The sequence below is a fragment of the Epinephelus moara genome, chromosome 16 (genome assembly GCF_006386435.1).
Source record: "Epinephelus moara isolate mb chromosome 16, YSFRI_EMoa_1.0, whole genome shotgun sequence".
NCBI lineage: Eukaryota > Metazoa > Chordata > Actinopteri > Perciformes > Serranidae > Epinephelus > Epinephelus moara.
This window is the reverse complement of record NC_065521.1, coordinates 21,204,561-21,230,587: the sequence shown is the minus strand read 5'-3', so window position 1 is coordinate 21,230,587 and position 26,027 is coordinate 21,204,561. Positions and strand designations below refer to the sequence as shown.

General features: G+C 42.1%; 1 protein-coding gene across 2 annotated transcripts in view; it reads left to right on the top strand.

Annotated features, from left to right (window-relative positions):
* si:dkey-178k16.1 (band 4.1-like protein 1) overlaps window positions 1-26,027 on the top strand; it is a 60,609-nt gene that overhangs the window by 16,236 nt on the left and 18,346 nt on the right. For both annotated transcript variants that reach the window (XM_050065620.1, XM_050065619.1), the window contains exons 2-12: window positions 5,067-5,155; window positions 5,487-5,636; window positions 12,833-12,937; window positions 14,292-14,334; window positions 16,352-16,427; window positions 19,234-19,452; window positions 19,584-19,671; window positions 20,861-21,013; window positions 22,129-22,226; window positions 24,387-24,562; window positions 24,925-25,187. In XM_050065620.1, the coding sequence (XP_049921577.1) occupies window positions 5,084-5,155; window positions 5,487-5,636; window positions 12,833-12,937; window positions 14,292-14,334; window positions 16,352-16,427; window positions 19,234-19,452; window positions 19,584-19,671; window positions 20,861-21,013; window positions 22,129-22,226; window positions 24,387-24,562; window positions 24,925-25,187 (1,443 nt within the window). In that variant the 5' untranslated portion in view covers window positions 5,067-5,083. The remainder of the gene's footprint in view (window positions 1-5,066; window positions 5,156-5,486; window positions 5,637-12,832; window positions 12,938-14,291; window positions 14,335-16,351; window positions 16,428-19,233; window positions 19,453-19,583; window positions 19,672-20,860; window positions 21,014-22,128; window positions 22,227-24,386; window positions 24,563-24,924; window positions 25,188-26,027) is intronic.

Sequence of the window (26,027 nt, the reverse complement as noted above, 5' to 3'; positions counted from 1 at the left end):
TTCCCAAATCTCGCCTGGCATTGTTTTAATTTGGGCCATACACTTCTGAGGTATAAATAAAAATTGTTCTGTCTATTTAAGTAAAGCTAAGCTAACTCATGAAATGCAGCTATTTATGGAGGCCTTCAATCATGCACATTGTTTTCAGAGCATCACCCATCCCGATGCTGTCATACTTCACAAAGACTTTCCTTGACGTTTGCTCTTTGAAGTTCAAGAACCAAAGGGCCCCAGATGATTTTGTGGAGAAAGACCTTTAATGGGAGTCTGTTTGAAGACAGTGGCTGTTATGGGAATGTTGAGTCTAAGCAGCCACAGCACCTCATACTCCTCAGTCTTCATCATCTCCCTCGCACAGATGATTAGGCGTGCGGAGACCAGAACTGATGTGGAGCAGGAGTGATTGAATCACAAAGTGACCCAAATGAAAGAATTGATTGGCCTCGCGATCATGATGTGTGTGAAATGAGCGCCCCAAAGTCTCTGACACTGATATATTAGGATTCTTTTCAAGTTTGCTTGTGAATCACTGATGTTATTGTTCTGACAGCTGGCTCATAGGGGGCTGACATTTGCTCTGAGTTGGGGTATTACAGTGGGCAGATGTGATTGGCTCAGGTGAGCGAGTGTTCATGAGAACTGATACTTAACAGAGGAATGAAATCAGATTAGAGATGGATGTCAAGATAAAAGAATAGACCAGGAATTCTTTATTGTGCTCCTCAGTATATAACAGAGTGTGTGAAATGAGCTGTTATATGAAACGGTGTCATGATGGTATCGACACTTTATGATTAAACAGGACTGAGAGTCTACACCCGTTAGAGCTGGGTATCTCTACTTAATACCTTTAAGGTGTTGGACAAAAGAACCCAGTACCAAGTAGTATCAAAACTTCTCCAGTCAAACGATAACTCCATTCAATCCTTTTTCAGTCGGGTGTCAGATCCTTTTTTACCGATATCCAGCCTTAGCTATGCCAGAAGCTCTGTTAGCTAGCATCAGCATGCTAACAAGCTTACACTACTAATGCTAACTTGCTGATGTTTAGCAGGTAGAGAATGTGAAGGTACATCACACTGTGACAAGACAAGACAGTTTACAACAACCCGGTCTCACTCCGATGTCATTGAAATCCAGCACTTGGGCAATGACTTGTGGCCCAAATGCCGTCCTCTAACATCAGTATGATACGGGGCCAGTCAGTGTTAAAGGTTAACAGCGCTCAGCAGTGGTAGATGGGTCCAACAAACACAGCCTTTCACCCGGGAGAGCGGTTTCTTGCGTCCCGTATGATTATAAAGCCAAACCCTGTTGTTATTTCCTAAACTCATCTATGCTTTTTTGTTGCCTAAACAAAAGTGCGTTTATATTGAAAGAGACTGTATGTAAACGTTAAATTTCCTGTGAAAACTGAAGTTTATTTTGAAAGAAGACAATGCATGTTAACAGGCAGAACTTGACATGGCATCCTAGAGCGACAACAACCAACGCACCCAGGGTACCTTTCACATCGTATCTGGACATGGAAGGTCCATGACCAAACGTAGATATGTGACGAGGTCAGAGTGAGCATGTGTTGTTTACAATGTCCAGATATGTGAATGGAGGTAGTGCATCACGGTCTGTAATCCATCTTTGAGCTGCCATGTCATATGGATCTACGTTGTTTGATTAGTTTGTCCAAATACCATTGCTTGACCACGTAGCAGGCAGCGCAAGATGGCACCCCATCCAAAACATTTAACACAATGTGATGTCAACTTCACATTCTTATTAACAGAGTGCTCCGGGGATGACATTTCTGTTTAGGCTGATTAGTGTCGCCCTGTTTCTCTCTTCAAAAAGCCAATGGGATTTTTCCATTGGATTTTGGATTATTGCAGAAAATAAGCTCTGTGGCAAACAAACGTTGGTGAAACTTACACGTTTTGTTTGGCAAGATAGACTTCACAAATGAACACCACTTCACCAAATGATTTTTGAAACCTGAATGCAAGGTAAAGCATTATGTAGTCTCATTTAGCCACTTTTTGGCAACCACCGTTTCTAGGACACATAAGAGCTTCAAAATTCATCAGTGGAATATCTACTAATGTGTTTTATGTTGTAGAACAAACTGTGAAAGTCTCTTGAGCTTGTGTTGACCACAGACCTTATTACAGGCATCTAACTGAATTCCCATTTCAAAAAACTCCTTGACTTTGTGATGAGGGAACCAGGAGTGCAAAAATGCTAACTCATTTTCAGGTTTTAGGACTCATTCCTGGGCACTCTACATCTACTTTGTTCACCATCTTAGTATAGTGTGCTGGCATGCTAATATTTGCCACTTAGCATTTAACACAAATGGCTAAGACTCATAAGAATATCATTAGTCTTTCTGTTGCATGGGCATTATACATGCCCATGCAACAGGTTTCACTCAATACCACAGGTCAGGAGATCCACAAAGTCCACTGGGGACCATACACGCCTGTACAAAATGTCATTGAATAGTTGAGATATTTTAGTCTACACCAAAGCGATGGACCAGCCGACCAACTGATTGATATTTCCATTACAGAGTCATGCTGCTTTTAGCAGTTTATAATCATGATCGCTCGGGAAAAATTCATTTGGAAAACAGACTTTTATGAACCAGTATCATTATATGATATTAGCACTACTATTAAATGATTACAGCAAATGCCACTCTGTGATAATACTGAATAATTTCCCACCTGTAATAAAATGTGCTGTAAATAAAGTTTAATTATTGTCAGTATTGAACTTGTGAATTTACACCCTGACTAATAGATATCCTTGAACTAGCGGGCAGACGTTATTTAATGAAAAACCTGGTCAGGTTCACTCATCAGTAAGCTCCTTGTGGTAGCAGAGTGTTGTTTCACAGCTTCTCTACCTCTTCATTACTGTAGATATGCATTCATGTAAATTGGCCGCTTCCTTTGTCTGACTTTGACATCGTCTCATTGCATAAACATGAGTCGTGTCAGACAATTTTTCACATGGAAATCTGCTTTATCTCTATCACCTTAACCTGAAACCCTGTAAAATGCTATTTGTGCATACAATATGCAGTCACAAAGAGAATATATTTTGAAATCAATTAGGGTATTATTCATTAATTAGATTAATCAAACAACCCTCAGGTCCTTCAAAGTTGTGGAGGAACAGTGCATGGTGCGAGCCAGTCAGCTGTGTGACATCTGCAGCCTTCCTAGTGCCAGGCTGCTCTCCTCTTTGATCCGGCTTCATTATGCAGAGGGAAGCTGACCTATCATGAAAGCTGAGACGTGCTGTGTTCGAGCCTCCCAAATTGTAAACACAGAGAGATACACTCAGACAGCTGGTAGAGGGAAAAATTGTTAATTAGGGCCTCTTCTTTGGGGAAAAATACTACCATATCTTTTCCTGGTTTACAAACACTTCACTGGCCGTTATTAGACCAAATTAAGCTTCTGTTTTGCTCCTCCCTAATGACGGCTTTCCCTGGAAGCTTTGTGCTTTTTTATCAGAGCTTCCCATGTCCCCTCTTCACTAATCCCTTCCTTTCATTAACCTCTTGCTTTATTTTATGCTTTTTTCACTTTTTTGTTTTTTGCTTTTTTGCATTCCGGCTTCAAGGTTTGTATTTCAGACATCTTCAGTGTGTGTGTGAGATAAGGTACATATACAATTACAATGAGATGACAGTTTGCTTTGAAGTGAGAAGCACATTTTCATTATGGTTTTTAAGCCATTTCACCCTTTACAGGTAGTCATTAATGAAGTAGGTTTTGAACAATATTACACATGCCTGAGGCTGACACATTTCCTGGAGTTACTTAAGAAGAAGCTGTTGCATTATGCAGCAGAGTTTGCACTTTCTCTTGGGGCTGAAAAATGGGTATATTCTAAGATAAACAATATACTTGAGGAAAGGGGCAACCTCATAATTTGGCAATTACCTCTCTATATTTCTTGGCTGGGAAACAGAAGCACACATAAAACTCTACACCCTTACCGACCTTACCACAATCCAGTCCCTCTCAAAAATAGCTTAAGTGTAGAATTTAAACACCCTGCAATTCAGAGGAAAATTTCCCATGTTATCTTGTTTTCAGCTGACATATAAGGAATGTTCAATTCGTGACCCCATGCTCACTTTTCAAACTAAAGCTACAGATTGACTCTGGGCTTTATCTCCGATGATTCGTTTCTCTTAGCTGTACCACCTAATCTGAATATCAGCAACTGTACTGGCTGTCACCCGGAAAAAGAGCACCGTGCAGGAGTCCAGCTCGGGTACAGCAGTGGTCACCTTCAAATGACAAGGTTCATCTGTCTCCAGCTCAGCTGAATATTGTATCAGCATTGTTGTATGTCTCACTCTGCAGCCCTTCTCTTGTCCTTTCCCTGTGTGTCTCTCTCCTCATAACCTCTGCCTTTTCTTCTGTGCTACTCTTCCCCTCCTCTTGTCTCATCCTTAGATTGTCACGTTCCCAGAGCCCTCTCCTTCCACGTCATCTCCCTCCCTCTCTCTCCCTCTCTCTCTCTCATTCTCTATCTCGGTGTGTCTGCTGTCTTGTGCCGTGCCGCAGGGCTCTCTGGCTGATGTAATTTATGCTATCTCCTTTGCTAGTGTGAGAGGAGAGCGTCCTGAAGCCAACACTCTTCATGCAGAGTGCTCCTGTGGGAGGCTGTGAGCCAGCACTGACTGAGCTACCCTCTCTCTCTCCTCCGCCATCTCTCCATGCACAATGAAATGACCATGCGTGTGAAGAAGCGCTCAATCTGCATGGCAGTACGGCATAATTACAGATACCACACAGCAGCTACAAAGACAAATTGCATGTGATGTCACGACAGGTATTTGTTCGGCAGCCATTCATTTTGCCAAAATGTCAGTTAAAGTAAAGACTTCATATGCTGTGTGCAGATGGTAGGCGTTTTGCTCACGTCTCATGAGTCCATCAGGAATACACAGATTGGACTTACAGCAGCAGTAAGCACTCAACACTGTTTTTTTTTTTGAACAGGAAAATAGTTGATGTTATGAATATGTTTATGTGTGGTTTCAGGACTGCAATCCATTTCTATGACAACAGAGACGGCTTTGGCTGGGGAATTGAAGAGCGCAATGGAGGGTGACGCCAGGAGAACCAATCAGGTGGGAGCGCTGTGGAACTCACAGCAGCTGTAGATCATTTAACTCAGGCCTCTCAATCACTCAGGGGCCTTCCAGCATGTTTGATATGCAAGACCGCTAACCCCCGTCTGCCTGTGCCAGCAACTTAACATCTTAACATCTTAGAGCAGCAGCTCACTCTACATCATGCATTTGATGATTGCCTCACATGATGAAAGATTTGGGATTTAAATCACTTTGAAAGACAAGTACATAATGCCCCTCGGGACTCGGAATTCAAATATTTAAATGAAAGACAAAGTACAGTGATTTGAGGCTCACTCACTTAGAGGAAGGATTTTCTCTCTCCCAGGTTCCAGAGGACCAGGGGGAAATGGACGATAGCTCAGAGAAGACCCCCAGCAAAGCCTCCAAATCCCCCCAGAAAAGCAACAAGCGGCCCAAGACCGTCCCCGTCAAAGTCACTCTGCTTGACGGCTCAGATTATGAGACTGGAGTTGAGGTATGCTACTCACTTTGCATCATCACAGATGGGGAAAATAGCTGACTAATGATTATGATTATGTGTTTCAAAAGTTATATCAACATAGGTCTTCTTCTCATAATTTTCATACCATTTCATATAATTTAATGTCATTTCTGTCAGTAATAATCACATTTTACCCACCAAATTTTTTTGTTAAGACCTGGGACAGGTCAGACATGAGCGGTCTGACAGGGGTTTAAAACAAAACAACAGGTAAGCAATAGAAAAGTTACTCAAATGTTTTACAGACTGACTTCATTGTCCAATTTGGGCTTACAGCACTTGTTGTAGGTGTGCACACACACAATAAGGAATAAATATAACACTTTTTGGGTCCTTCTGTAAGTGCATTTCTATTCACCTGTGTTTATGCACTTTTTTCAGTTGTTGAGTGGAAATGTCAGAAATCCAAAATGAAATCGGAGTATTGCTAAAAAGGTTGGCATTAATTAAAAAAACAAACAATAAAAGAAAGCAGCCTTTAAAATGGAGACAGACATACAAAAATATCTTGAGGTAAACAAAGCCTGTGACTCACATGCCACTCAAACTTTTGCTTTACTTTAGGGATGAAAAATAGCGGGAGATGAAAACATCAGTTATGTGTAAAGCAATTAGGAGACTGTAACTTTCCAACACAAAATGACCATTTGTATATCAGTTAGTCATTCATTCTTTTTCTGTCATCGCTTATCCTGTTGGGGGTCGTGGTGGGGCTGGAGCCTATCCCAGCTGACGTTGGGCGAGAGGCAGGGTACACCCTGGACAGGTCGGCAGACTATCACAGGGTTGACGAATAGAGACAGACAACCATTCAAGCTTATGGGCAATATAGAGTCACCAATTAACCTGCATGTCTTTGGACTGTGGGAAGAAGCCGGAGTACCTGAGAAAACCCACACTGACACAGGGAGAACATGCAAAATCCGCACAGAAAGGGCTCAAACCAGCAACCCTCTTGCTGTGAGGCGACAATGCTAACCACTGCACCATCATGCCACCCTAGTCATACTGTATTACCTTGAATTTGTGAACAGTACTTCATTGTTCTCACGTCTCCACAGAAAACGGCAAAACATATTGATTTATTGACTGACTGAGGACCATGTATGACAACAAGACAATTTAAAGAACAGGGGCAATTACTCTGAGACAACAAGGGAGGCTGAACTTCCCCTAAAATTTCATAGAAGAAATGGTCAAATATGCACTATTGAATTTACATTAAAATAAGAATTTACATTGCATTAAACGTGCGCTAGGATGCACTTAACATCATGACTATGATCAAACGTCAGCTGTTTATCACCAGTTTTCAAACGGGACCTCCCTGTCATACATTCTCGTGTCAGCACGGTGGACGCGGAGCCTCCAAGCATTCCTATGAGACAGTGCTGAGCAGGTATTTTTCATGCAGCAAAGCGAGCATTCTGTGGGGGCAAGAATAACAAAGTTTTCATTAGAAATTCAAGGTAACACGGTCATTTTGTGGGGTGTGCATTCCTTAATACGTGAAATAATCCGAAACACCATATTTCTACCACATGTTCTGCATTACTTTGTCTTGTTAGTGGTTTGACTTTCTGCTGCAGTGGCTTAATGCCACATAAGTGGAGCATTAGTGTACCGACTGTTTATCTGAAGGCATCCATCTCCTAATATTCTCATAAAGTAGAGGACGGAAATGCACATTAATTAGTTTCTTTGGAAAAGATCTGCTCATAAAATTTGTTCCGGGGATAATGTTGAAAATACAGGATGGTAAGAAACCTTCTCGAACAACCTCTAAGCTGTAGAAAAAACAAGGACACCAGGATTCAATTCTGCAAACATGCAGAAACATAATTAGAAATAATGATTTGAAAATGTTTTGCAGTGCTATTAAAACACAGTTTGGCTGTTTCTCCACGCTTAAATGCACAAAGGCTTAGATTTCATATCTGGCTATGCAGGATGACCAGGAACACAGCATTTTAAGAAGCCAGTGTACATCTCCCTCATTTGAACAGAGCCCTTGACTCAGCACACAACACCACAGCACACCTCAGTGGGATTTATTCTCCCTCGGTAATACACGCTACTGAGTCAGGAAATGCAGCTCTGTTGCTATTCTCCCTGAGAGGGCAAGTGACGGGTGGAGAGAGGTAAGACAAGCTCTGCATTGTGGGGGATGGACGGCTCAGATGAGCAATCCCCAGCTTCCGTGAATCGTGACTCTGTAGCCTTTTGTGTTTGTAAACAGACGGGCGTAGCTCCTGGTTTATTTGAATTTCACAGCAGCCCACACGCTCATCACGATCGAAACACTGCAGAAAATTAATCTGGAGCAAAACGACTGTGGAGGCAGAGCGAAGGGTGTCAAAGCAGGGTGCTCCACAACAGAGGGAGATCCTGGGCAGGACTTACACAGCTGCCGTGAATCACATTAAAGCCAGCGCTGGAACCTCATTGGCTGCTGCTGCCGCTGCTGATGGAGGGTGATGTGTGACAGGAACGATCTTGTTGGCTCAACCTCATTCATGTCACTATATTCCTTTTATGGCTCTCACGTGACCTCACTTATTATACTTACGAGTGGAGAAATATGTCAGGCGTCCTGACCGAGGCATCACACACACATTCTCCTTCAACTCAACCCCACACCCCACCTCTCCCTCTGTCTTGCATACACACACACTCATTTCTTCATGTCACCTGGGCAGTGACACTAGAGGTATTGGGCTTTGACGGGAAATCCATACGGTTGACAGATGAGCGCTCTTATGTTTGACCGGGGCGAAAATAGAATGGGAGAGGGAGAGAGGAGGAGGAAAAGATGAAGAGAGCGGGGGAGGAGGTGGAGAAAAAGATGGAGAGGATGTGGATACTAGGAGTGGTTGTTTGTGTACTGTAGTTTGTATGCGAGTGTGTACATCACCGTGTGCGTGATGGGAAAAAAAAAAAGGCAAGCAGGGACACAATGATGAATGCAGTGAAATCATTGCTTTAATGACAGCCATGATGTCCACTGAGCGAGCGCGCACTGATGATATAAACACAGAGAGCGGGCCAGAGCCTTCTATTGATGTTTGGCTCACGACATTATAGATATTGATTGAGCTCAGTGCATTTGTCCAGTCCTTAAACTAAAGCCACACTATTAAGGAAAGAACTCCACCTGCTCACAGGACTCTACAGCCTTCCAGCTCACACACTCTATCACTTTCCCCCGAAAACCATCATGAATGAAACATCTGGCTTTTTTTAAATAACATCCCGAGGAGACCATTGTACCCGTATTTTAACTGCTTAAACTTTGGCTGAACGTAATTTCCTCCGCAGGTCCAATCCATGCAATACTAATGCTCATTTCCACGGTTCATTCATTTCTGCTGGTTAACCACACAACCACGTGAGTTTCCACTTTATTGGAGAGGCAGGGCTGTTTAGGGCCTGCAAAGCTTTCTGTGCCACTGATATTTCAGAGCTCAGCTGCTGACGCTGTCCAGCTACAGGCTATTTTAGAAGTGCCTCATTCACACAGTGATAGAAATAATAAAAATAACTGCTCTCATGCATTTATCTTCAGTCAGTCCCATGCTGGCACTGTTGAAATGTGTTTCCTGTTTTTCGCATTAGCAGCCTGATTGTAATACAAACTGCTGACCCAAACCAAATCATTTCTGTAGCATTTCTCCTGGATGCAGCAGGGGCAATAATCATGCAGTAAAAAGCGGGACAACAGATACATCTATGTATGCGCAGGATGAAAAGCATTAAACCTTCCGTCCAGAGCGCTCAGCATTCTTATATATTCAGAGTGCTTTGAGAGAGAAGCTCCATAAATGTAAGGCTCACATGATCATGTGGCTAACGAGTTAAACCAAATGAAAGATTCATGACAAGCTTGGCCTCTTTTGAGAAAGCTTAAAGAATGATAACATCAGTTTATCGACGGTATATTCTGCGTAATTTCTTCCCATTTCAGCAGCACCCATCTTACACATTGCCCCGCAGCTTTGCTCGCTCAGAGTGTGCACAATCAGCAGCAGACCTGAGCCTCTGAAGGTTTAAATGAGTTCAATCTTTTGCTCAAGGGAACTTAAGAGTGTGTGCTTGCCGTGTGGAGCACAACCTGTCTAGTGGAAGGGCAGCCTTTGCTCACATCCTAAGAACCAGCTGCTTGACACTGCGCTTTGAGCTACAAGGACTTTTGAAAATTCACAGATTTATTGTTTCCGATCCTCAGAACAAATCAAATGTATTTTTGAGGCTTTTATCCAAGCGGTCATGAGTCATACTCGGTGAACGAGCCATTAAGGCTTTTAATAAAATGACTCTGGAACAGGAAGATACTTGGTTTCTCCAACATCAACTATTACAATTTAAATGTTTATCGCATTCACATGTTTTTCCAGCACGGCAGCCAGTGTGAAGAACAACCCTCTGTTTGTTTACTTCAACTGAAACGTGCTTACAAAACACAGCATGACTGTGAAATCAAGAAAATGTCAAGCCAATGCCAAGTTTTCTTGAGGCTGCTGTTTATTAAAGAGGCATTTTACCTATTTTACAAATGAAGATCAGTTTAAAGTCACTCTACCTGACTGTCAGTCGTCAGATTGCTGTACTGTTGTGGACCTGCACTTGTATAGTGCCTTTCTAGTCATCTGACCACTCAAAGTGCTTTTTATAAGTCACATTCACACAATTCACACACACATTCACACACTGGTGGCAGAGGCTACCATACAAGGTGCCACCTGCTACTCAGTTATTTAACACACTCACACACCGACGGAGCAACCATCAGGAGCAATCTGGGGTTCAGTATCTTGCTCAAGTAGCTCAAGGATACTTCGCCATGCACACGGTACAATTCGCTGTCTTGTAATCAGGAGTCTTGAAGTTGTTTTGGTTTTAACATGACTGACCAGCGACAGGAGGTCACACTCTACAAGATCTTTTAGGAGTCCTCGCCTATGTCTTGTCGGGCCAAACACATGGGTTGCGCAGGTTGACACGCCAGTCAAGCAGGCACTGGTTATTAATAACTTACATAAATTTTGCATGCAATAATCCACCTTCCACCTCCTCTTTCCCTCTCTGTGTCTCTTTCCCTCTCATACACACACACACACACACACACACACATTTGTGTCTTGCGCTCTCTTTGCCAAGAGCTCACTGACTAGGTGCCAAACAGGTCCAGATATTTAGCCCGCTAGATATCTGAGCCGCTCAGCTCGCTTCTTTGAAGAGTTCACACATACACTCAAGCGCTGATTCGCAAGCACCGAGCCAACGCCAATTTGCCTCTGATCTGGGGCTGTTGTTGGGAGGCTCCGAAAAATTTTCAGCAAGTGGAAAATAAGGGCTAAAGTCATGCAGTGTGAACGAGGCATTACTCATCACGAGGAGTTCTACAAAGCCTGTGAAAACGGGTGTAAGAAGTCTTTTGTTGCTCTGGGGGGATCTTTCTGAAGTCTAAAAAATAATTCACCCTTGTGATGTCATCTGGGTTATCTCGGCTTGGGTTTTGAGGCTTCAAGTTTATAACACAAGCCAATTTTTTGGAGGTGTGATACTAAATCCCCGAAGCACTCCTTTAACTGCTGAAATTCTTCTGTTGCTGGCAGGGTAGTTTGTCATTTGCTCTACTCAACCTGACTATAGAGTTTGAGCACTATATCTAAGAACATAGCTGTGCAATTGCATCCCATAATAGAAGCTACACTGACTCAGGCTAACTTACCGCCACAGCTTTCCTCTACTTATTTGATTCCACGGTGCTATCCCTCCACCTGCATTACTTAAAGTGACTAAGTTCGAAAGATTTACTTTCTCTTCGAGTGGCCATTAACCCATTCCCACACACACACACACACACACACACACACACACACACACACACACACTTTCTCTCCTCATCTTGTTTGCATGGGTGAGGCGATCAGCAAAATGGATTTCTAGGATTACGCCAAATGGCTGCTAACACAATCAGCCCACAGAACTAGTTACAGAAATGTGATTGGAGCCAATTGGAGCGACAACGAAATCTCATCAGCAGCTCCTGAATTGGTTGCCATGCTTGGGGGACCACCTGAGATGTGTATTGCAATTTCATTTTGTAAGAAAATCGAATATATGCGCCGCACCCCCCCAAAAAAAATCACCAACTGCAGCCTCTGCCTGTTAATCAGCATTATTCTCTGACTGCTTCACCCGTGGCAGCCTCAGTGCAGCAGGATATAAATTATTATTGATATGATTGAGAGACGGATCACTCCATAATGCTTAATTAATTAGTCTCCTCTTAAATATTTAAAAGGTATGTTGACTGTACGGCTGGTGCTTCCTACACGGGCTGAACAAAGCTCTGTGGTGGCCTTGTAGTAACCAGAGATAGAGAAAGTGAGAGGGCACATACAGAAGGGACCTATTACTTCTGTTTCCATGGTAACAGCTGCTTGGTTGCTTTGTCGCCATAGGAGCCAGGTTTCCCTAGGAGATGAATCTGGCATGTGTGTTCCTGTGTGTGCGCACGCTCCTCTGTGTCCGTGCATGTGTGTGTGGAGATGGTGTTTTGCCAAGGCCGTCTGTGCGTCCCACAGAGGCCTTGTTTTCAGCCCTGAAGGGCTGGATGGAGGATAGGTGTGGTCTCTTGAAACGCCACTGATGCGAAATGCATTTCCTCCCCTTATATAGGCATACAGAGCGTGGCTCCTCCCACTCAGCAGGGGAGAGGACAGACTGGATGCTTCGCTCAGACCACAGTCGGGTGGATTTTTATGTCACTGATTTTTTTTTTTTTACTCCTTTGTGTTGTGAAATATGAAGAAAAGATATTAGTGTTATTATTATTCCATGAGATAACCTGACAGTTTATAGAGATATAAAGATTATTTTCTGCATTTTGCAAATACTTTAGATGAAGACAGGACATACAGGGAGAGAAAGAAGGCTATGACATTCAACAAAGGTTTCAGTACAGCTATGCTGTACAAGGCTTAAGCGCAAGGCCAGCAGGCGCTTGGCAGTCCTACACATCTTTATTGAATCACATTATTACACTCTGTCCTCATTCCTTCCCTTTATAGCATGCGATGATCATACAACCTGAACCTGCACTGTGTCACCTGCCCACTTGCTGTGTGTTCTTATATGTGTGTGTACATATGTTTGTGTAACAGAAATTTGCCAAGGGCCAGACCCTGCTGGACATGGTGTGTGGCCATCTGAACCTGCTGGAGAGGGACTACTTTGGCCTGACTTTCCAGGACACGGACAACGCCAAGGTCAGACACACAGAAACACAAAGACAAACACATACACACCCACACACACATGCATTAACATATTTTACTTGAGTGATTTAAAAATATTTTTACTCAATGTGTGATCTGTCGCTGAGCCTCTGTTGCTTGAGCCAAATGCAGCTGCAATTAAACCAAACAAAGAGCAACCCTTTACTACCCTGTATCAGCCAATGTGAAGTCCACAATTCATTTCCAAATGTGCTTTATAAGAGACCTCACACACAGGCTACACACATAACGTTCTTGCGTGCACTAGGTGTTTTATTATGTGTCGAGATTTATATCTCATTATTTGATGAACATTCGCTGAGTTCTTACCCATAAAATAAAATTAAATCTGGGATGCGGTCGCATTTCTATTTATTTACACTTTAAGGCTCCATATGATGAATTAAAAAATATTTTTTACTAGCCGAGTTGAATCATGCAGAGTATAATGAAGCACTCAAGTGAACACAGGAACCCTCAGAATTCTAACCTGTGGTTTAGTGAATTGTAGTCTGGCACAAAATGGTGGAGCACATTTATAGTTGTTGTGGAAATAGTGCATTTTTATTTGCTGACAATGTGTTTTGTGATTCATTGATTTACAAGAACTCAGCAGCTTGTGCTTGTTTATTGTGTAACATCATCTAAAGTGGAGTAGACTTTATTTCTGATGTCTTTAGAAGATCTTCTTTTTCTGTGATCAATACCGACATTATGTGGGGGTAATTTAGGACCGTCTGTGGTGAATAGCTTTGTAGAGTCCGAGACCGAAAATATGTATTGACAATGAATTTGCCGTGTTTCTTTACATCTGCTATTAATAGACGATTTACTTTTTTGGGGGGTTGGATTTTGTCTCTGATTTCAGAGCAAATGTCACCCTGCCCTGCAGCCAAGCAACACATTTAACCAGACTGTTTTTCCAGGTGTTATAAAGCAGCGAGTCCCCGGTTGCCCTTTTAGCCATACTTAACCACTTACAACCTGTGAGTGGCATACATGGCCTTTAACCTTTTAAAATGTGATTAGACAATATGGCCTTTTAGAAATGGTGCATGGGGTCTACAGTGCACAATGAAAGCTCTAGTGACATTAAGCGCAGGGAGCTGGATTCGACTGGCATTTATAGCCCCAATATTGATGCTTTCAGTGTTTATAGAAGCCTTCATTCATTTTTTTGTGGTATGAATATATTTAGCTTTCAACAAGGGAATAGATTGAAAAAAAAGGGGGAAGAGCAGCCGGTGAGGCACAGCTCTTAAAAGGGCTCTTAAAAATGTGAATATGGATGATTTTGCTGAGGCTGGATTTCTCAAAGGGGATTGTCTCTTTCTTTCTTTATCAGCATTGGTTGGATCCCTCCAAAGAGATTAAGAAGCAAATTCGGGGTAAGTGCAGCAGACACACACACACACACACACACACACACACATACACACAGAAAAACACATTTTGTTAGGTCACTTTTGAGGAAATTACATAGACATAAATTAATTTCCTGAAGACTTACACTAACCCTAACTCTAACCACTACTTGCTTAACCCTAACTCCAACTCTAACCCAGCCCTAAACTTAACCGCTGATCCAAAAAATCACCTTTTGTCCCCTATTGGACAAGCTGTCTCCAGTTAACTGGGACCGGTTGCACAAAACACCTTTAGTTTTCTCCGTCAGTATGACACTTAAGGCTTAAATTCTCCTTACTTGAGGGACTTACACAGTTGCACAGAATCCCTTAAAAGGTTTCCTTAATTAAGGAAAAGCATTAATTCATTTACTGCGTTGAAAGAGATTTTACAGCAGTAAAAGTTTCCATGGAGACTTTGCTTGGACTCATGCTTGTGATGCCTGTTATTGTCGTAAAAAGTTGGTTTATAGTAATTAGTGGGAAAAATGGCAGAAGAAAAGAAGACAAGAAAACCAAATTGGTCAGAGGAGGAAATCCTACAAAGTACATTTGATCCCCAAATACTAGGTAACAGAAAACGATTGTAGGAAGAAGCAACAAAAAGTATTTCAGTATCCAGTGCGTTATCCTGGTTACAGAGCACTCTTCTTGGGGTGTGTTCGTGATGCTGTTAAGGTAAAGTCAAATATACCTTAAAGCCCCTACAAAGAACTTTAATTTTGAGTTGATTTTGGCGACCCTGTGGACAAAAGCGGTAGTGTTTTGCCGGAATGAAGCCTACATTTCCCATGAGCTCTAGCGCGTATTGTCGTAAAGACGCTTACCTGGCTCGCGCATGTGTTTGTTTTGGGGATGAATGAAACAACAAGACGGGAAAACTTTGCCCCCGCTCCTATCGGGGATCCCAGCTCACCTCTGCCGCGCCCCAGCTCCACCTCTCCGGCGTAAGCGCCACCGCCGCCGGGGTAAACGCAGCGGTCGGCTGGTAAGGCTGAAGGCCTGTTTGGCGAGCACTTCCACGGCTTCTTGGACTGAGTATGGAGCGGTGCCTCGCCTCTTTATTTCTCGGCACTCGCTGGACCCTGTCGACGCCTGGCTGGTACCTGTCGTCGGCCCGGATGAGGTGTTCCAGCCCCGCGGCCCCTGCTCTCCTCGTCCCCGCTGGCGCGGGGTGAATCTGCGCAACCTGCGGCCTCTGTGTGTGGCTCCCCGGACAGCTAACACCGTGGACCCGCCGGCTCCTGCCAGGATTGGGCTGGTAAATGCTATATCGCTAGCGAACAAAACATTTATCCTGAAGGATTTCCTGACTCCCAGAGGATTGGGTTTCTCTGTGTGACTGAGACGTGGCTGACTGTTGGTGAGTCCAGTGCTTTCACAGAACTTTTACCCAATGGTTGCTGCTATTTTAACTCCCCGCGGACGTCGGGTCGAGGAGGAGGAATAGCGACTATTTATAAGAGTCACTATAAATGTAAGCAGCTAGGCAAGATGACGTGTGCCGTCTGAGTGCCGTAAATCGTTTCGTCCTGGAAGCGACCTGGGGCGGACCCAGAGACAGTTTCCTAAAGGTATGGATATACACTATATAGAAATAGCTTATCTTCACACCGATGGTCTCATTTGCTGTTGTAGGTCACGCACAGACATCAGCAGAAACAAGAGACTTTTGCATATCCAGTTTAAAGTTCCTTGTAGCGGCTTTAAGTTTGTTTGTTTGTTTGTTTGTTTGTTTGTTTTCTACCTTGCTTTGGTTGCTAAGGTCTTTTGTGCAACAGTCTAGGGATTCTTTAAGTATAAGACCAAGGCAAAGAGAAAACCATAATACTTAAGTGAACATTTTAAGGAAACCTTAAGGAGAAAATTTAAGGTTGTTTTGTGCAACAGATTTTATTATGATGCAACCTTAACCAGGACTTCAAGGAAACACATCAAACAAATCCACACACATATAGCAGTCCTTCACAAAACAACTCTGATTGTTGTTTGTCCACAGTTGGTTCCTGGATCTTTGGATTTTCTGTCAAGTTCTACCCTCCAGACCCGTCTGTGCTCATTGAAGACATCACCAGGTAGGTGTGAATACATAAACAACAACAACACAGCTCACAGTTAAAGAGCCCAGATTTGTTTTGGTTGTCTGAAGCTGATATGCGGAGTTGTCCTGAGGACATTTTGGTTTTGGCAGGATTTATAGAAAGAACATAACAGCTAAGACACCCTATGCAGCGAGCTTAACACATTCTAATAAAGGTTGAAAACATTTGGCTGAAGTAGTCTGAAGTAGGCATTTGTGAGACTGTGAAAACAGTTCCAGTGAGAGTGATCCCAAATCAGAAAATGATGAGATACTATAAACAATAGTAAAACGGAAACATCTTGGAGGAATGAATTACACTACATCACAAAAGTATGGACTAGCTAGCTGTCAAATAAAAACGTCAGGAAGAATCACAGTGTCACCAGTGACAAATTAACACTAACAACACAAGACGCTGTCATTAATCTAGAAAGCATACAAACACAAGTCCACAAGACTAACAGTTAGCCCAGCAGTAAATTAGCTAACAGCTACTTGTCCTTGAATGCAGTCTACTGATTGCAGAATTGAAGAACTAAATAAAGAAAATCACAAAGCAACAATCACATAACAGCTATCATAAAAAGAGTGTCTGCAGATACTGTTATACTCCGACATTGGATGCATTTGGTTAGTAGATAAAAAAATGCCTGCTAAAACATTTCTAACCTCTGTAGAGAAAGTGAAGTTCACATCCGGCTGTGTTAAATTTTTTAAATAGGGGGCTATCTTGAAAGGACATGTTACCAGTGCCTGCTACAGTGGTCAAGCACTTGCATTTGGACAAACTAATCACAATAAACAACATAGATCCATATGATTTGGAAGCCCGAAGGCTGGATTATACACCCAGAAGTACTACCTCCAATCACAAACATGGATATTGAAAACTGTTTTTTTTTTGGACTGAGTGCAAACTTTTGTAATAGAGATAACAGAATGCAAACCTCAAAGATGGCACCCCCACCTCACACAGTGTGACGTACCTCCACATTCTCTGTGAAGAAATATCTGCATAAGGACCCATGCAGAATCTGTAGGCAACAGTTCATGTTTTGGTTTTGTAGTCCAAATAATACTGACCTATCCAGTTTGAGCGGCAGGTAACTAGTCAGTGTGAAGAGCAAAAGAGGTGAAATGCAATCTTGGAGGGCATCGGCTATTGTATGATGATTTTTTAGATTGATCTGTATTCATATGCAGATATCTGTTCACAGAGATTATCTGAAATGACTGGTGCATGGAGGAGGAAGTCTCGTCCTATATATCTGCTGGCTACACCAGAACCACAAAGTATCGGCCCTTGCCCCCGGAGGCTTATTGTCATCAGACCAATAGCCGATTGGTTCTGAGATTGAAACATTTCTGATAACAGTCTAGATGTAACAATGTAAGTTAAACTTAGAACTGTGCCAGTAATGGTTGCTACTAGCAACAGAGTATTCAACCGAAACCACCTGCTGCTTGCAGATCAAGCCTTGATCATAAAGACGTCTGTATTTGTGAACTTTATGAGCTGATACGTGACTGTCTTTGTTTGATGGATTGTTAGTCCACATGTGCTGGATGCCATGTGGTGCAAGACACTTTAATAACTAAGTAAAAATCCATATATCCGTAGAGCTTCTCTTTGAAACAGTACAGTTCAATGTGTGGCACTATGATCTTTGCACAAAGATAAGCAAGTAGACTATAATGTGTTTTGTTCTTACTAGACAATAGTATACATTGTTTTAACTTTATGTAGGCTACTCCATGCATACATATATAGGAGCTTTGGTCAAGAGCAAGTATTATGACCAAACCAAAGGTCAGAACAACTTGCATGAACGTCATGAATTACCCATGAGGAATTGCTTAGATGGTCTGTTCACCCAAATCACGTACACACATTTTCTTGCTTACCTCTAGTAGTATTATACTGTCATTTTCTGTGCAAAGGTCGTGAGATATATGAGGTTGTGAGTGCTTTCTGAAGTTTATGCCACTCCACTCAGAGTGTTTGAGGCTACACAGAACCTTCCTAAAACAGTAGCTAGTCAAGTTACTCTGAATAATCCACACTTTCTTTCTATAAGAAGTCTCTATGAAAACTGTTGGCATTATTATTATTCAGGACATATTTGATGGTGAACATAGAATCAACTGTTGACAGTGAGGTCTGTGGATTGTCCGAAATACCTTGGGAATTGTTTGGAAAGACTTGTTGCTGTTGGGTTTCTCAGGGAATTTCTACCACAGTTATGAAACATGGAAATTATGGATGTTGGATTGACAATGAAATTCTCAGTGAATGAAACAATGAGATCTAAAAACCTCAAAAAATTGCACCAAGAGTGAGTGAGAGATCAAAATACTTTTGGTCATTTGAGTGAACCAGCTTTTATAGTTGGATAGGCCAAGATGTAGATCAATTGGCTGGAGCTATGTCCTATAGGTCATGTGTCATCCGTTTAATTAATGCGTAGGATACTGACTCAATCCATTTATAGAAGCTTGAGGATGACAGGAATGTCATTAGAGTTGCAGGTATTTGGTCATACAGCAGTTTCGGACAAAGCCACATTTTGATCTAATGGTAAGAGTATGTAAGATTCATCCTCAAATATCAAAAAATACTAAATGTAATAGCAATTATTACATCAGTTCTTACAATATCTCACACTTGAAAGAAGTGGACCGGCAGACAGACACACCATTAGCATTGCTAAAAACTTCAAACATCAAATAAAGATTGTGACTACAGTCCAGCAGTGGATCTACGAGATGATTCTTGATGACATCATGTATTGTTTTAGGTACTACCTGTGCCTGCAGCTGAGGGACGACATCCTGTCTGGTCGTCTGCCCTGCTCGTTTGTCACCCACGCCCTTCTGGGCTCCTACACTGTCCAGGCTGAACTGGGAGACTACGAGCCTGAGGAACATGGCCCCGACTACGTCAGCGACTTCCGCTTTGCACCCAACCAGACTCGTGAGCTGGAGGAGAGAGTGATGGAGCTGCACCGTAACTACAGGTCAGATATTATATACGGTTCCAATAATTAAATTGAATGCCATCAGGATAATGGCAAATGCTGGTATTTTTGATTTGTGGGAAGAATATGAAAAGAATGAATAATAATCATCTGTGGCATTTGTCTTGTAGGGGAATGAGTCCAGCAGAGGCAGAGGTGAACTTTCTAGAAAATGCCAAGAAGCTTTCAATGTATGGAGTGGACCTGCATCATGCTAAGGTACAGAGATAAAATTTAAAGGGATACTTTAACAATTTTCAGCCAGCTTTGTCGCATTATAGTGAGGGTAGTGTGTGTAAATGAACTGTGATCAAATAAAGAACAAGATTCTGTAACTGTATGGTCTCTTTCCTGCCTAAAATGTCTTCAGAAACATATTGTAGTGAACCATTCAGCTGTAATACAAGTTTGTGATGACGAAGTGGGCGCCATACTGTTTCCTGTATGTTGTAAGCAGAGGCTGGTAAACCGAAGCTGATCAAATATGGACCAAGATTCTGTGGTGCCCATTTCTCACCTCTTTTTTCCAGAAATATATTTTAGCTTACCGTTTAACTGTAATTGGAGATTGTTTGTTACCGGTCCCCATATTGTTTCCTCTGTCAAAACCATAGACTGTATACAAAGATTGATAACATGACAGTTCCCAAAAGTGAAGCCAAAATATCTTGATTGCCCCCTGGTGGCTGGCTGCATTGTAGGTCATAAACCCCACCCCCTCCATGTTAGGGGATGGGACATGGACCAAAAATAAAAAACTATTACCAAAGATGGTTTCTGTCATTTCAAGTGGTTTTTATCATGCTGCTGAATGTCCTAGTGTTTGTTTTTCTTCATAAGTTTTATTTTAATTTGTTATTTTATGCCTTAAAAAGGGGGTTTGATATCATGATTGACAGCTATGTGTGCTAATCCCTACTCGTGACTGGTCAGACAGGTGTTTGGGGTGCCACCCATATTGCTGCTGCATAGACTCTGGCTTCAAATGATGTCATCAGTGCAAGATGGCGGTGGCCATATCTGGGGTATTTTGGCTTCATTTTTGTACAGTGGGAGGAAGTGGAGATGCGTCGTCCATTTATGTATACAGCCTAAGTTCACAACAAACAACCTTGCATTACGTCACTCACCAGTGGAAGTGATTATTGGTCCAGTACGGTGCAGTGAATTCTGGTAATTGTAGGTTTTCTAACTCTTGACCAAAAGCGAATGCCATAGCCCCTTTTCTCTGCTTTCTCTGGTCATGTAGCACCAATCCCAAAAGTATATGCATCTTCCTGCTGCACAGACAGCTCAGTTTTATGAAATGATTACTTTTTCCAACAGTGAAATACTTCTTCAAGTATCTGGTATCTGTCCATGCAATTTTGTCTGAGGTTTTCTGATACTCAGTGCCTGTGTTTATCAGGATTCGGAAGGAATTGACATAATGCTCGGTGTGAGTGCCAATGGTCTTCTCATCTACCGAGATCGTCTAAGAATCAACAGATTTGCTTGGCCAAAAATCCTAAAGATCTCCTATAAGAGAAGCAACTTCTACATCAAGATCCGCCCAGGAGAGGTAAAAAAACCATCATTATCTTGTGTTTTGCATCTTGTTTGACTTAGGAGTTCACAATTATTGCCTGCACATTCCCACTAAAACAGCTCATGACAGTCATTCTGGCAGAGCAGAGGCAAGTTGAATAGAGGATCATTTGGTTAAGAGCCAACTCCACATTTCTATTTCATGGTTTCACAGTTGTTAAAATTACATCATTGTCTCCCTTGACTCGGCCCAAGCAGCATAAATAGTCATTTCATGGTTTGCTAAAAGTGTTACTTCTGAGATTTATCTGCAGCAAACCATGTGACAACTGACGAGGACATTATTTATAGCCCTCAGAGATACCGCTCTTAAAGATAGGACTGATAGGTTATGTTTTTATTCTTCTCCTACATCTCTCTTCCTCTACGGCGACTTTAAAGCGTGATTAGCCAGTCATGAGGATTTGCACTTTCATCAAGGATTTTATTTGCAAATGTTAGAGGCACATTATGCTCGCTTTGGTTTGCAACTCCCTAAAATTATTATGATTTGCTGTTTTTTTTCCCTTCATTCTTTGGCCTTTAGGGTATGTGCAGTGTGTTTAACATCCACTGTTAAACTGACACTGACATCTTCATAGCGAATACCAAGGCCATACTGTGCATACTCTGTTCTGCAGCTCTATCCTCTTAAGTCAGCTGTCACTTCAGATTTGCCTGGAGGGTCATCATTGTGTTTTAAAGCGCTTTTATTCTAAACTGTACCCACAGATTTGTTTGTGTGGGACAAGAGTTGGCTTCCTCTTGTGAATGGACTAGTCCTGATGTTTAAAGACCTGTTATATTGCTAATAACCTATTGATTTGAGAGCGTCTTCTCCTGCTCACACCAGTGAACATCAGATGGAGTGAATGCATGGACGGCTAATTTGTGGGTTGGTTAGAGATGGAAAACCTGACATGGCAGTAGGAGAATATATCTCTACGAGTAAACAGAAAAACAGCATTGATTTCTCCATTGCTGTGGAGTAAACACAATTCACCCTGCCACCATCCCTCCATCTCTTTCCGCACTGGCTCCCTTCACTCTCCTTTTCTTCTTCACCTCCCACCTCCTCCTCCACCTCCACTCCTTTCCATCACTGCTCAGTATGAACAGTTTGAGAGCACCATAGGCTTCAAGCTGCCCAACCATCGGGCCTCGAAGCGATTGTGGAAGGTCTGCATTGAGCACCACACCTTCTTCAGGTAGGATGTGACACTCACAGATACACAAACAGACACACTCTTTTTTCTGCACTGTAGTCGTTGCACACTGCATGAACTGGTAACACCCTGCACCAGAGAGCTATCCTTTAAGAGAGACTCATGAAAATGCTTTGATTCTTTTTTATCCTAAAACTTTTCACTCCATAGTTCTTAATAATTGTATTTAAAGGAACTAATATGTAAGTGAAAATTAATAGAGGGGTACCTGTTTCTGGTAATTTGCTATTAATTATTGTAAGTGAAATGAAGACAGAAATCATTTGGTACAAGGCTGATTAATTAATTCCAAATAATTGTTATTGTAAGCTGGAGAGTCTATTAGTCAGCGCACAGCAGGTAAACTGAACTTGCAAAACAGCCTCCACATAAAGACTTTTGTCGACAGGCAATCACACAATTCAGCACTCAGTATAAAGTTTCCAGTAACTGGACTTAAATGAACTTCTGTCACTTTTTCCAGTCAAGTTAGATAAGAAGATTGATACCACTTTCATGTCTGTATGGTACATATGAAGCTAACGCTAGGGGATGGTTAGCTTATAGATGGCACTGTTTCAGGCAGGTGTTCAATTTTGGATGGGCCAAAAGGATTTTGTATGGGCTTTTCAATTTCAGAAATAAATATTGTTTACCTTCCTTTGACAGTTTCCAACTGGTAGTCTGGCTAAAAACGAAAGGACTCATATCATGCTGTGAAAGGCGACAAGCATATCTGGTTGATTATGGTACTTCTTAAATGTTTTCCTAAAACATTTTAAATCCTCAGATAGCTTATTGTTTACCTGTGACAGTTTGTATTCATTACAAGTGGCACACACCAGTGTTTATTTTTGCTGTGGGTTTTCGAATGTTAGACCAGTACATACATTGATTCAGAACACAGACATTTTAATTCTGTAGAAAGAAAACCATCTTCGGATGACCTGGCTGGATTATTATTTGTTTGATTTGATTGCAGGGAGAGAAATCGACTGCTCTTTGATTGTCTCAAACAAGGCAGAGTGCCACACTGTGCTCCCAATTCATAAGCTTGTCTCAGCAGAAATGCTGCATGCTTTCAAGGCAATAGAGACAATCAAGTCAGGCAGGGATTTTCAGCTTTACCTCTGTCTGACCCACATTGTTTTCTAGGTTCTTCTAGTCTCAAGAGGAAATGCATGTGCAGCTATGGAGTTAGACAGTGTCTGCACTGCATCTGCATTCTAACCGCTGATATACTCATTTTACACATCTTACTGTAGGCGGTAGTAACACATCAGTTTCCAGGGGCATGTTCAACCTGAAAATGGCGTACACCATTTTGCTACAGAATCCAGGTTGAATGACGTGTTTCTGCGAAATGGTGTGAAATGGTGTGCAATGGGCTTTAAGGTGTGTGTCAAAGGTGTACCAAATCAGCAGGGATGTACATATAAAACAAATTCTGTTAGATCTTCACTTATGGTACATACAATTTTTGTTTTTATTTCAGCCTTGCTTTGGCAATGTAAATGTAAGTTTTCCCATGCCAGTAAAGCCTCTTTAAATTGAACTGAACTAAAAGCTGGCGTATTAAAAGGCAGTGCACCTGCGTAACACCACAAGGTGTTCAATGAAACAGTGTTTCTGTTTAAATAAACGTTTTGTTGGGGTTGAATGCAACTTAGCTGTGTCATTTGGAATGGGCCAGTTGTACAAGTGGGGAGGTCCAGGCCCATTAGTCCCCCCACAACACTGCGTCTGCCCACCAGCACCTCTAAAACTCACAAATTAACACTGAAGTCCCATTTGTATAATTTAAAAAAAGTATAAAAGTGTAAAATTTACATGTTGTGGTTTTATGGGGATGGACTATTCCTTGGCTAGGCACAGTAACTTCCCTCAAAGTGACTCTAGAAAGGGTTGGAGGTGCTCGTTGGGAAATTGTATTTACTTTGGGCAGAGCCTGACTGAAATAACTTTAGATCTTTGTCTTTATTTTTCCTACAATTACTACCAAATCACAAAAATTAAGTTCTTTCCAGGAAATTATTAGGACACTGGAGACCAGCAGAACAAACCCATTTAAGATTCTAAACTGTGTATTTTAGTAGAAGATGTCAACAAGGTGTTTAATTTGAGTATTTCTGGTAGATTTACACAAACTGAACCCTCCTGCAGGTTGGTTTCCCCAGAGCCGCCCCCTAAAGGCTTCCTGGTGATTGGCTCCAAGTTTCGCTACAGTGGGCGGACCCAAGCTCAGACCAGACAAGCCAGTGCTCTGATTGACAGGCCTGCCCCACAGTTCGATCGGTCCGTTAGCAAGAGATACATGCTGCCCCGAAGCATTGATGGAGGTAAGAACCCAGGGGATTTCACTGTCTTTACGAAGGCTCACTTATATTTCCTGGATTATGCAATGCAATAACTTGGCTCCGAGCCCCGAGGTTTGGAAATTGGATTGACAGCAATGTATGCATGAAAACATACTTTGAGCAATGTCAGCAACAGGGTTTATTGGTTTTGTGTTATGGACCTAAAAGTGAAGGGAGCGCCTAAATCTCCTATCAGAGCCTGAAATTTCTTGGCAAAAACAGCAATAAAGGCAGCTTCTGATATCTTTCCTAACTAAGCACCATATTTGGCATGATTACACACTGTGCTGTAGATTATGTGGAGTCCAGGTGGTTGATGTTTCCCTCCCATTGCACTTCACCAGCTTCAGCTCTGGGCTACAGTATGGACCAGCTGTCCCAGCGAAGCTCCAGTGAACGCACACAATTCATGTCCAGAGAAGATCTAGACCAAGAGGGAAGTCTGGACCTGGACCACGATCAGTACCAGTATCAAGATCAAGACCAGGACCAGTACACAGATCAGGAGCTGGACCAGTATGATGGTCAGGATCAGGATCAAGTTCAAGTTCAGAAGCCTGCTCGTGGTGCCCACATCTCAACGCCCATCAAGACTTTGGAGCTCAAGGTACAAGATACGAGGATATGTTCAAATACAGAAAAACCTGCCTTAATAGCAGCCATTGCTGTCTTATAGGGGTAGTTCGGTTTTTTAATTGGGGTCATGAGGTACTAATCCACAGTCAGTGTATTACATACAGTAGATGTTGGCACACAGAAGCTGGCAATATACTGCTGTGAAGGGGGGCAGCACGAAATATATATTATAGCCACCTAAAAAAATCAATATCAGTTTCAAGCTACTCTTACCTTTTTTGCATTTCACATCCACAACTCCCGCCTCCCTCCAAAGTCCCATCCCCCCTCCTCCATTACGTCCTCATTACGTCTAAGATAGACGTAGGCGCTGGCAAGGTAACGTTAGATACACAGAGAGCGAGTGTAACGTTACAACTAAGACAGTCAAACGCAACCCCGCAGTTTTAAAACGTCAGTGATGACTGATGAGTTTTAGAATAAGGTTACAGTGCTAACGTTAGATAGTAGCGTTAACGTTAGTAATAAGTGGAAACGCACAAGGAAGATAACGTTAATGTTTCAGAGGCTACGCTACAGTCGTTAGCCATTAGCAACCGGATGCTGTGTTGTCATATAACGTTATATGTTATGTTATATGTTTAGTTTGCTTCTAATATAACATATAACGTTATATGTTATATTAGAAGCAAACTAAACATAACGTTACCTGTCCTGCACAGTCAGACGCAACCCCAGAGTATTGAAACTCAGCCGGAGTCAGTGATGACTGATGAGTTTTAGAATAAGGTTACAGTGCTAACGTTACATAGTAGCGTTAACGTTACTAGTAAGTGGAAACGCACAAGGAAGATAACGTTAATGTTTCAGA